The sequence below is a fragment of the Gracilinanus agilis genome, chromosome 4 (genome assembly GCF_016433145.1).
Source record: "Gracilinanus agilis isolate LMUSP501 chromosome 4, AgileGrace, whole genome shotgun sequence".
NCBI lineage: Eukaryota > Metazoa > Chordata > Mammalia > Didelphimorphia > Didelphidae > Gracilinanus > Gracilinanus agilis.
The window spans coordinates 174754501-174766800 of record NC_058133.1 but is presented as its reverse complement, the minus strand read 5'-3'; the positions used below and the strand labels follow the sequence as shown (position 1 = coordinate 174766800).

At 35.7% G+C, this 12300-nt stretch overlaps 1 protein-coding gene across 1 annotated transcript in view; it reads left to right on the top strand.

Annotated features, from left to right (window-relative positions):
- BRIP1 (BRCA1 interacting helicase 1) overlaps positions 1–12300 on the top strand; it is a 223362-nt gene that overhangs the window by 159462 nt on the left and 51600 nt on the right. The window contains exon 14 of the mRNA XM_044671629.1: positions 8805–8964. Coding sequence (XP_044527564.1) covers positions 8805–8964 — 160 coding nt within the window. The remainder of the gene's footprint in view (positions 1–8804; positions 8965–12300) is intronic.

The following is a 12300-nucleotide window of genomic DNA, read 5'->3' as shown; positions in this document are numbered from 1 at the left end:
TCTTTTGTTATTCCAAATGAACTTTGTTATAGTTTTTCCTAATTCAGTAAAGAAGTTTTTTGGTAGTTTGATAGGTATGGCGCTAAATAGGTAAATTAATTTGGGTAGAATGTTCATTTTTATTATGTTAGCTCGTCCTAACCATGAACAATTAATGGTTTTCCAATTGTTGAGATCCAGTTTTATTTTTTTGGAAAGTGTTTTGTAGTTGTTTTCGTATAATTGCTGTGTTTGTTTTGGTAGATAGATTCCAAGTATTTTATATTGTCTAGGGTGATTTTAAATGGTGTTTCTCTTTCTACCTCTTGCTGCTCTAATGTGTTGGAAATATATAGAAATGCTGATGATTTATGTGTATTTATTTTGTATCCTGCAACTTTGCTAAAATTATTATTTCTACCAGCTTCTTAGTTGATTCTCTAGGATTTTTTAAGTAGATCATCATATCATCTGCAAAGAGTGTTAGCTTAGTCTCCTCATTGCCTATTTTGATACCTTCAATTTCTTTTTCTTCTCTAATTGCTATTGCTAGTGTTTCTAGTACTATGTTGAATAATAGAGGTGACAATGGGCATCCTTGTTTCACTCCTGATCTTATTGGGAAGGCTTCTAATTTATCCCCATTGCATATAATGCTTGTTGATGGTTTTAGGTATATACTGTTTATTATTTTTAGGAAGGGTCCTTCTATTTCTATACTTTTCAATGTTTTCAATAGGAATGGATGCTGTATTTTGTCAAAGGCTTTTTTAGCATCTATTGAGATAATCATGTGATTTTTGTTTGTTAGACTGTTGATATGGTCAATTATGTGGCCTCCTGGCTTTTTGATGAATAAGATACTCTTATCTTTCTGCCCTAGACATTTTTTTCTGACTCTCCCATGCCTGGAATGCTCTCTCTCCTCACCTCTACCTATTGACTTCCCTGGCTTTCTACAAATCTCACTAAAATCTCTCTTAATTCTAGTATATTCCTTCTCTTAATTATTTCTTCTTTATCCTGTATATAGCTTACTTTGTATGTATTTGTTTGAATGTTATCTCCCCTATTAGACTGCAAATTCCTTGAGGGCAGAGACTGTTTTTTTGCCTCTTTTCATATCCCCTGCACTAGCAAAAGTGCATGGCACATAGTAGACACTTAATAAATTGGTTAAAATTTCTGTGTTTCTATATTCTCCAGAAGAAAAATAGGATGATGGTCTATGATGCCATATACAAAAACCATCTCACTATTAACAACTCATTCAAACATCAAATATTGGCTCTTAGAATTTAGAAAAAGCAGTAAGAATTGGTGCAGATTCACTTCATTGGATCACAGAATTATTGAATAGACCCTAAAAGTCAATTAATGGTCCAACTCTTTCATTTTACAATGTAAAATGATGTTAATTTCTTCAGTAATTGGGAAGTAGAGGAGAGTTCAGAGGGAAAAAACAAAGTCCAGACAGGTGACAGCACATTTCTAAAGTATCAACAATAAGGTTTGGGGACATAGTAGTCTAAAATGCTTGAAGCATACTCTCTGTGGTGGAAACTTGCCAGAATAGATGTCTGTGGTGAAGGGATGACAGCAGGAAATCCAAGTAACTCTTATATAGTAAAGAAGCCATGAACTATGAGGAAGACTCCTATGCTCTCTACTCAGACTCAACCTAGTCTATGTCTAATAAACTCATACCACTTCTTTCTCTCAGCGTCCCTATCATGATGCATCATAGAGTAAGCCATCCCTAAAGCTCAGTTCTTGTTCTCTCAGACTTATAGCCTACATTTCTCAGGTCCCATTTGAACCGAATCTGCTTTCTAGAAATCTTGTGCCATATTTAACAAACTTCCCTTTTATTTTAGACTTCTTCTTCTAAGATTCCTTATATCTTATCACACTCAGACATTTGAGTTTCCCCATGTATCTGTATCCCTAGCCACCTTCTTAAGAGCTAACTACACTTTCTCTCCTGCCCCTAACACAATGGTCAGAATACACATTATTCCCCACTTCCATTTCTGTACTCCCTTTTCCAAAATCATTCTTTGCATCTTGAATTTTCTTGGCATCATCCCTTATTCCCTCCTTCTTTACTCCAGCTTCTGATTGAGAATTAACTCATCTTCCATCAAAATCTTCCCTTCTCGATTTGAACCCATCCCTTCCTATCTTTTGCAGCAAATTGACCCTCCACAATATTCCTTCTTTCTAACCTTTCCTTATCTCCTTTATACTTCCTTGCTGCCTACAAACATACCCATCCTGGGAAGAAAAGCCTTAGTAGACTTTAATATGCTTTATTCTTTATCTTCATTCATTTTCACAGCCCCAGAAGAGACCATCTTCACTCATTGCCTCTACTTTCTTTCCTCTCACTCCTCAATTTTTTAGAATCTTGCTTTTGATCTTATCACTCAGTTGAAGCGGTTCCTTCCAAGTTACCAATGATCACTTTATTGCAAAATCTGATTGCCTTTTCTCATTCTTCCTTTTCTGACCATTGAACATTATTAACTGTCCTCTCCTCAATTCTCTTATATCTGAATTTTCATAGCACTGTTCTTTTGGTTCTCTCTACCTATACAACCACTCTTCCCAAGTCTCTTCTGGTTCCTTATCCAAATTCCCTAACTGTAGATTTTTGCTAAGGCTCTATCCAAGACCCATTTTTCTTTGTATGTGCTTGCTTAGTGACCACATCTGCTTTCATGGGCTTAATTATGATATGTGCAGATAACTCAAATCTGAATTCAGTCATTTGAACTCTCATTGTGCATCTTGCATAGTCTGTTGGATTTTTCAAATTGGAAAACATATAGGCCTGTCAAACTCAACATGTTCAAAAATGAATTCATTTTTATTTCCAAAACTACTTTTCTTCTGATTTTAACCTGTTTCTCTCAGGAGCACCGCTATCCTTCTGGTCAACCAGATTTTCATCCTTGGCATTATCGCTGAGTCCTCACTTTCCTTCACACCACATATCCAGGCAGTTGGCAAATCCATTCCAGTCACTTTGAATTTGTTTGTAAAACAGGCTTGCAAAAGTTAAATGTCAAGTTTTTAGTGGGAGCATTTATACCTTGGAAATTGGCAAAGACTACAAATCAGAACTTGATATATTGTTTTGTAGGTTGTATAGACTTAGGGGAAGTAAAGGAGAAAATGTTAATAATGAAGATTAAGGTTGTTTTGGGGCTAGGCAATAGGAGTTAAATGACTTGCCCAGGGTCACACAGCTAGGAAATGTCTGAAATTGGATTTGAACCTAGGACTTCCTGTTCTCTAGACCTGGCTTTCAATCCACTGAGCCACCCAGCTGCCCCCAAGATTAAGTTTTAAAAGTATGTCTCTCATGCATTTTTTTTTTCCTGCGAACCAATTGTGTCAAAGATTTACCAGCAAAGGGGGCAGCTGGGTTCAAAGCCGGCCTCAGACACTTCCTGCTGTGTGACCCTGGGCAAATCACTTGACCCCCATTCCCCACTCTTACCACTCTTCTACCTATGAGCCAATACACAGAAGTTAAGGGCTTAAAAAAAAATTTACCAGCAAAGCCTTAAGTCTCTCCCCTTCTCTTAACTCACATAGCCATTAACCCTCAATAAAGCCAATAAATCCCTTGTTACCAGTTGCCTGGACAACTGCAAATGCCTCATATTTGGCCTCCCTATAAGTCTTTCCAATCTATATTGCACAGAGCTGCTAAAGTGATTTTCTTAAAGTACAAGTATGATCATTTCACTTTTCTGTTTTTAAAATTTCCATGACTTCAGGGCAGCTAGGAAGCACAGTAAATAGAGTGCCAGGCCTGGAGTTGGGAGGACCTTTGTTCAAATGTGATCTCAGATACTTCAGAGCTGTGTGACCCTGGGCAAGTCACTTAACCCTGTTTGTCTAGGTAAAGATTAAAAAAAAATCCTGTGGCTTTTCCTTGCCTGTAGTATTAAATATAATACCCCTTTTTGGCTTTCAAAGTCCTTCACAACCTGGCCCTATCCTACCTTCCTAATCTTATAATAGAAAACTCCCCGTCTTGCTCCATTGGTCCATGCAAAGTGACTTTCTTGCTTTTCCTCTCCCAGAACATTCCATCTCCTGTCTTTGTGCACTTTAACTGACTATGTCTCATGCTGTGAATGATCTCTTTCCTTCTCCTTTATATCTTATAGAATCCCTTATCTCCTTCAGTACTCTACTTTCCACTTCTTCCTTGCTGCTGGTTCCTTCTACCCTCTTCTCAAAAATTTACCTTGTATTTATTGTATAAATATTTATGAATGTGTTAAGAATCTATTTAACACCTAGCATTATTCCAGGCATTGTGCTAGTGCTGAGGCTATCAAAGATACATGCAAAGCAGATAAAGGGCAACCTGTAAGATGAAGGCACTCTTGCGTGGTTGGAGGTACCAGGAAAGGCTTCCTAAAGAAAGAGGCCTCCTAAAGAAACTTGAGCTCAAGGAAAGCAATAATTCTAGCCAGAAGAGATAAGGAGAGAGAGCATTCCCCATCATTGAGGACAATTAATGCAACAATGAAAGTGGGAAAGGAAGTCATTTGTGAATAGAATGGAAACATTGGAAGGAGCTGGGTGTAAGAAGCCCTAAATGCCAGGTAGGGGAAGTAATAGGGACTCACTGGAGTTTATTGAATAGGAATGTGGCATGACCAGACCTATACTTTAGGAAAGCCCCTTTGGTGATTATGTAGGGAACTGCAAATTGGAAGCTAGTGTAGTAGTCCAAGTGAACGGTGATAAAGCTGAACTAGTTTGGTGAAAAGAAAGGTAGAGACTGTTTTGTTATTGTCTTCCTTACACTCGGCGCAGTGCCTGGAACATAGTTTGAATGAATGAATGGGCATTTGGTAAGCACTAAGTAGTTGCCGGCTGATTGATTGGGGAGCAAAGGTAGAGGTTAAGCAGAGTAAACAGAAGAAATACTTTAAGAGCATGCTTAAAGTCTAATTGGGTTTCATGAATGTAGACTTTGGGGTAAACACCACTGTAGAAGGACCAACCACATGCACATATAGATATTAGCAACTTTTTTTTTTTTTTTTAATTAAACCCTTGTACTTCGGTGTATTTTCTCATAGGTGGAAGAGTGGTAAGGGTGGGCAAAGGGGGTCAAGTGACTTGCCCAGGGTCACACAGCTGGGAAGTGGCTGAGGCCGGATTTGAACCTAGGACCTCCTGTCTCTAGGCCTGACTCTCACTCCACTGAGCTACCCAGCTGCCCCGGATATTAGCAACTTTTACCAAGCAAACACTTCAAGTGATGCTAATAAAATTAACAAACGTAATGCTTTACAGTTTATAGAATACTTTTCTTTCTTTCTTTTTTTTTTTTTACTAATAACTCTGTGAGGTTAAGAAATATACTGAACATTAAGGTAGAAAAACTTTAAATATTGTCAGCTTCTACAACCAAGAGTTTCAAGCTAAAGGATAGCCTTTCTGTATACCTTGCCCTCTTCAGGGACTCCTGCCAGGGCATGAATTGGATGATAAGGCCAAGTAATTTAGTCTTACAATGTCTGAGAGAGTGAGAAAACACTACTGAAAGCAATGAAGATTCAACCATTCTGGAAAAACAGTTTGAAATTATTCTAGAGGAGTTACTAAACTGTTTATTCCCTTTGAAATCTAGCAGTCCTGCTACTAGGTATGTACTCCAGCAAGATCAAAGGCAGAGGAAAAGGACCATGAATATCAAAATATTTACAGCAGCATATTCTGTCATAGAGACCTGGAAGGAAAGTAGTTGCCTGTCATTTGGGGAATGTTTGGACAAATTGCCATATGAATGTAATAGATTGTAATTGTGTCCTAAGAGATGATAAATAGGAAGAATTCATAGAATTGGGAAGACCTTTATGAACTGATGTGGAACAAAGTAAGCAGAACCAGAAACATTTATAGAATGATTAAAGTAAGGATAGGGATGGTGACTATTGGAAACTCCCTCAACTACAGCAAGGCAGCACCTTCTCTGCAATTAGAGCCTTAGAGTTGCACTGAGAAGTTAAGGGAGTTACCCCAGGTTACACAGCCAGGCTGTGCCAGAGACTGAACTTGAACCCAGGACTTCCAGGGTTCAAGACCAATTCTCTTATCTTTTATGCTACTCTTATTTATCAAATAACATTGATTAATATAATGACTAATCATGGTTTCAGAGTTGTTTTTTTAAAAGGAAGATAGGTTATGACAGCAATGCCCACAAAAGAAAGGAAAAAAATCTACTGAAGAGTAGAACTCATAAAGAGATAAAGATATGAGGTCCTTTTAAGACTGAAGTTAGATTTGTCCATGTTAGGCATCTTAGATAATTCATATTCTGTCAGTCCATTAAGTTTCTTTATCCCTAAAGAAATGCTGCCACCTACATAATGCTAAAATTTATCAATATAATAGTGAACTAATCAGCTAAATTTTAGACTTATGTATGACTGCATAAGAGGTGCTCATCAGAGAGAAGGTTTCCTAACTCCCACCTTATCATCCTATGCAATTTTATCCAAGCTTCCCTCATTTTATTTTAATTTTTTATGAAGAGACTTTGGTATTTTCCCAGTGAACTGCAGTACAAAAACAAGAGATCAGGTTCTGGGAAAAGCCTCTACTGTGAAGGATCTGTTCAGATCAAGTAAAAGGCACTCCCTGCCCCTTTGAGTGATTCTCTTTGAGCATTGTATGGCTGAAAAGAAGCTCCTATCACACACCTAGTGTTGCCCAAGTGTGATTGTAACAATTAAACTTCTCAGATCTCTTGTATTGGAAATGTTGGGAGACCCAGACAAGTAGCCTTAGGATGAAATGCATTAAACAAAGATAGAATTCTTTGCCTTGTCTGTGAAGCAAGAGAAATTGAAGCAGCAGACTCAAAAGTCACTGGTTTTTTTTTTTTTTCTCCTCTTCCTCCATTATAGATAATAGGTACAAGGACAAAACCTTTGGGGGCGGGGAAGGGGTGATAAAAGATGTTGAAGAAAAGACCCCTTTTAACCCTTATCTCCTTCCCCACCCCAGCCAGATATTAAAATGTCCAGAGACAACTTAAAACAAAAAAACTACCTATAGATGCAAATAGTTTCAAGTATTAGATTTGTAGCTTTTAAAAATGAACATCCCAATATATTACATTTAACTTGTTCAAAATCTGAAAAGATAAATTATATGCATATAATGACTTACGTCAGGACAAAATTTTTCTTTTAGATAGATCAGTTGTGTAGCATAGAGAGCAATTGTTTTATTGTCCAAGGCTAGCATTTTTATATTTGTTATTCAAAAGTACCTTTGGTATTTTCCTTTTACATGCTTCCAATAGATCAGTTTTAAAATTTATTCCTCTTATGCACCATGTGGGTTATTTCCTTTTCTTTTGATGGCTACTATATATTGGTGCTTCTACAACTAAGTCATTCTAGCTACTCCTGTTCCTCTTTCCCTTCTGCAGATATTAAATTTTTAAAAAATCAATGGCAACACTCCTGACCCTGAAGCAAAATCTTATTCTACTGGTGATCAATCCATGAACTACAGAATGCTGTGATGATGATGATAACAATAATAATAGATAGAATCAAGCTACATCACTTTTTAGTTCTAGTCTTAATAAGAATTCTGAAAGTTTTAAAATCTGATTGCTTTTTAAGTGGGAGTAGTAGGCTAAGAGGTGGATTCATTAGGAATGGAGACATACTAATCATTTATGCTTTTAACTATCAAAACTCTACTTCTTATTCTAGTTCTATAATAGTTTTATTATTTAATAAGGATTCTTAATCATTTTGTGTCATAGACTTCTTTGACAGCAGTCTGGAGAATCCTGTGATCTCATCTCAAAAAATATTTTTAAACATAAAAATACTTATAATTACAAAGGAAACTAATTCTATTGAAATAATTTCAAAATAAAAAATTTTAAACAAATTCATGGACTCCAAGAACCCCCAATTTAACATAATGTGAAATGGAGTATAATTTTTTAACTTTATTGAGGCTCCTGAAAAAGGAGAGAAAAGTATTTTACTTAAACTTTATAGCTTTTGAGTATATGTTGGATGTTTGTACCATTTTTCCAAATTTTGTTTTTGAGGACTATGTAGATTTTTGATATGCAAATGAAAGTATTTCAGAAAGAATATATGAATTTAGAAGTGGTCTTGAGCTTCAGCTTAGGGCTATTATAGTGTTATTCGAGTTGAAGTTAAGAAATAATATGACTTAGAAACTTATGTTTAGATGATATGGAATCTTTGTTCCTTCTCCAAGAAAAGAAAGAGAGGGAGAGACAGAGAAACAGAGACAGTTTCCCAAGCTGAGACAGAGTACTGAAACATTCCCTTTCAGTAAAAGCATCTGAAGTAAATAAGCAGCTCCCCCATAAAAGGCCAGTATTCACATTTTAAAAACTCCTAAAATATACCAGTGAATTTCAAGATCTGATTATCTATTTCCTAGTATAATTATTTCAATTTAATGGCCATTTATTAAACACTATGTGGTAAACACAAGGTACTGAAAGTAGTCAGCTTTTGCCCTGCATGAGTGTATATTCTACTAGGATATTTACTTTTTAAAAAGACCAATGATTATTGAAATAACCTTACCTCTATTCACTGGAAGAAGTTTCATATCTATCTTTTGCCATTTTGAAAACTAGAGGGAGTCACCTACCCTAATTCTTCAGGTTAAGTTTCCATTTCTTGTGTTTCAAATTGTTAATGTGGCAGTGGGAAGAAGAGAGCAATTTATTTAGATATCTAAATTTCCTTTTTTTTCTTCCATTTTCCCTCTAGTTATTAGAGAAATTAAAAGAACGTTGGATACACACTGGTTTATGGCATAACCTTGAGCTAGTGAAGACAGTCATAACGGAACCACAACGGGGAGAGAAAGCTGTGTTTGATGAAATGTTACAAGTGTACTACGATGCGATCAAGTGTAAAGGAGACCGAGGTACATGTATTCCTAGGCCAACAAATAACTACTGTTATGATAAACTTAGTAGAGATTAGTGCTGTCAGTATTCACATTATGTTATATAAATACCTAACATAATATTTTACATAAAACATATAACATAGTATATAGTGCATTGTATATATTTAAATTTTCTCTCTTGGTCCTAGGTGAGAAGAGGAGGATTTATATGGAGTAATTGTTTTAGTTAGCCTTGCCCTCAGATGAATGTTATCATGTATATGTTTAAACTATGATATATTTAGGCTTTCTCATAACTTCTTTATTGACCATTTAAGATTTGAGCTTTGATAAAGTTATAGATCTCACATTCATGTTCCATCTAATACTTGTTCAAAAACAGAACTGGACAATATAACCAGCCTAATAGTAATACAAAGAATAATAGAACATAATGGGAGGTAGTGTGTCATAGAGGACTAGCCTTAGAGACAGAAGACCTGGATTCAAGTCCTGCCTCTTATCCATACTAATTGTGTGACCATTGCATTGGTAAAAGAAATTTCTATATTCAGCGTTTCCTATACCAATAAATCATAGAGAAGGAAGGAAGGAAGGATGGAAGGAAGGAAGGAAGGAAGGAAGGAAGGAAGGAGGGAAGGAAGGAAGGAAGGAAGGAAGGAAGGAAGGAAGGAAGGAAGGAAGGAAGGAAGGAAGGAAGGAAGGATTATAATTAGTTCAAACTAAAGGTTGTTCTTATAATATTGTTCTGTTATGCATGTGGTACCGAGAGTTCATGTCTGAATATGTTCACCACCGTGTTGCAATTGTAATTTTTGTTCCAGCTGAGTTTCTTTGAAGACTTGGTAATTTAATGGATTTGTGATTTCATTAGTATGGCTATTCTCTTCACTGATACAGATCACAAACTTTTCATACCTTCTTTTCCCATGTAGTTATTATCCATGTTTTCCCATAAATCCTTAATAGAGGGGTTCATTAAAGCTTTGGAGGCCTTTCTTTTCTTTAGTATTTCATACTATTCATTTCAAGATATACTATGTGATCAGTCTACCTCCTTTTTTGACTACACATATCCTTAATAATGTCCTTATGCCACTTTTGTGTAGCAGTCTTCATTGACAAAAATTCTGCCACCTTCCTTCCATTGTCCTTTGAGTTACTCATAATTTTTATTCTTTCTAAATCATGGTATGCCTTAACTCACAGCTATAGATGACATCTCTTTTAGAATAGTAATTTGACAGAGATGGACTTTTGTAGGAGCAAGCAGTGTAGGATCATTGAAAGCACTCCAGTCAAACTACCAAGAAACTTTTTTACTCAATTAGAAAAAATTATAACAAAGTTTATTTGGAAGAACAAAAGATCAAGAATATCAGGGGGGAAAATGAAAAAAAAATGTGAAGGATGGGGGCCTAGCAGTACCAGATATTAAACTGCACTTTAAAGCGGTGGTCATCCAAACAATATGGTATTGGCTAAGAGACAGAAGGGTGGATCAGTGGAATAGACTTGGGGTAAATGACCTCAGCAAGACAATGTACGATACACCCAAAGATCTTTATCTTTTTATTTTATTTTTATTATTTATTTACTTTGTATTACTTTTATCATACAGCTTTGGGAACAAAACCCCACTATTTGACAAAAACTGCTGAGAAAATTAGAAAACAGTATGTGAGAGATTAGATTTAGATCAGTAACTCACACACCCCCTTCACCAAGGTAAATTTAGAATGGGTAAATAGCTTAAATATAAAGAAGGAAACTAAGTAAATTAGGTGAACATAGACTAGTATACCTGTCAGATCTATGGGAAAGGAAAGATTTTAAGACCAAGCAAGAGATAGAGAATATAACAAAATGTAAAGTGAATAATTTTGACGATATTAAATTAAAAAGGGTTTGTACAATCAAAATTAAAAGGGAAGTAATAAATTGGGGGGGAAATCTTTATAACAAAAACCTCTGATGAAGGTCTTAATTTCTCAAATTTATAAGGAACTAAATCAATTACACAAAAAAATAAAGCCATTCCCCATTTGATAAATGAGCAAGGGACATGAACAGGCAAGTTTTAGATAAAGAAATCAAAACTATCAATAAGCATATGAAAAAGTGTTCTAAATCTCTTATGATCAGAGAAATACAAATTAAAATAACTCTGAGGTACCACCTTACACCTAGCAGATTGGCTAATATGACAGCAAAGGAAAGTAATAAATGTTTGAGGAGATGTGGCAAAATTGGGACACTAATGCATTGCTGGTGGAGTTGTGAATTATCCAACCATTCTGGAGGACAATTTGGAACTATGCCCAAAGGTCTTTAAAAGACTGTCTGCCTTTTAATCCAGCCATACCACTACTGGGTTTATATCCTTATTAGATAATAAGGAAAAAGACTTATTCAACAATATTTATAGCCACAATCTTTGTGGTAGCAAAAAATTGGAAAATGAGGGGATGCGTTTCAATTGGGGAATGACTGAACAAATTGTGGTAATGAAATACTATTGTGCTATAAGGAATTCCATGTGAACTGGAATAACCTCCAGGAATTGATGTGGAGTGAAAGGAGCAAAACCAGGAGAACACTGTACACAGAGACATGATACACTGTGGTAAAATCGAATGTAATGGACTTCTGTACTAGCAGCAATGGACTAGCAACCAGGACAATTCTGAGGGACTTATGAGAAAGAACGCTACCCACATTTAGAGAAAGAACTGTGGGAGTAGAAACACAGAAAAAAAAACAACTGCTTAATCACATGAATTGATGGGAATATGATCAGAGATGTAGAGTCTAAACAATCACCTAATGCAAAAATTAATAATATGGAAATAGGTCTTGATAATGACACATGTAAAACCCAGTGGAATTTCTCGTTGGCTATGGGAGAGGGGTGAAAGGAGGGGAGAGAAAGAACATGAATCATGTAACCATGGGGGAAAAAACCCCCTAAAATAAATAAATGAATGAATGAATGAACTTAATTTAAAAAAAAGAAAGAAAGAAAGCACTCTGTGTGCTTTCAGTCTAGGCTCAGCTCATCATCTTTCTGTAGCACCTATTTATATTACATACTGCTGAGCTAATTTGTTTAGTTAATATATCATAATTTGGGCAATGAATGTTTTTCATCCCTTTATTTTTCCAGTGTGAATGATAATATCAATCTCTTTTGCATTGATATATGTTTTTCAGAAAAGGATGTTTGTGTTATTCTAGGGTTTGATGCACTTAATATATCATCTGTGATTAGGAGTGTTTAGAGAACCTAGCCATCAATGAGGAATCCTTGAAATTTATATATGACATCTTTTATAATATTGGTGAACTTTT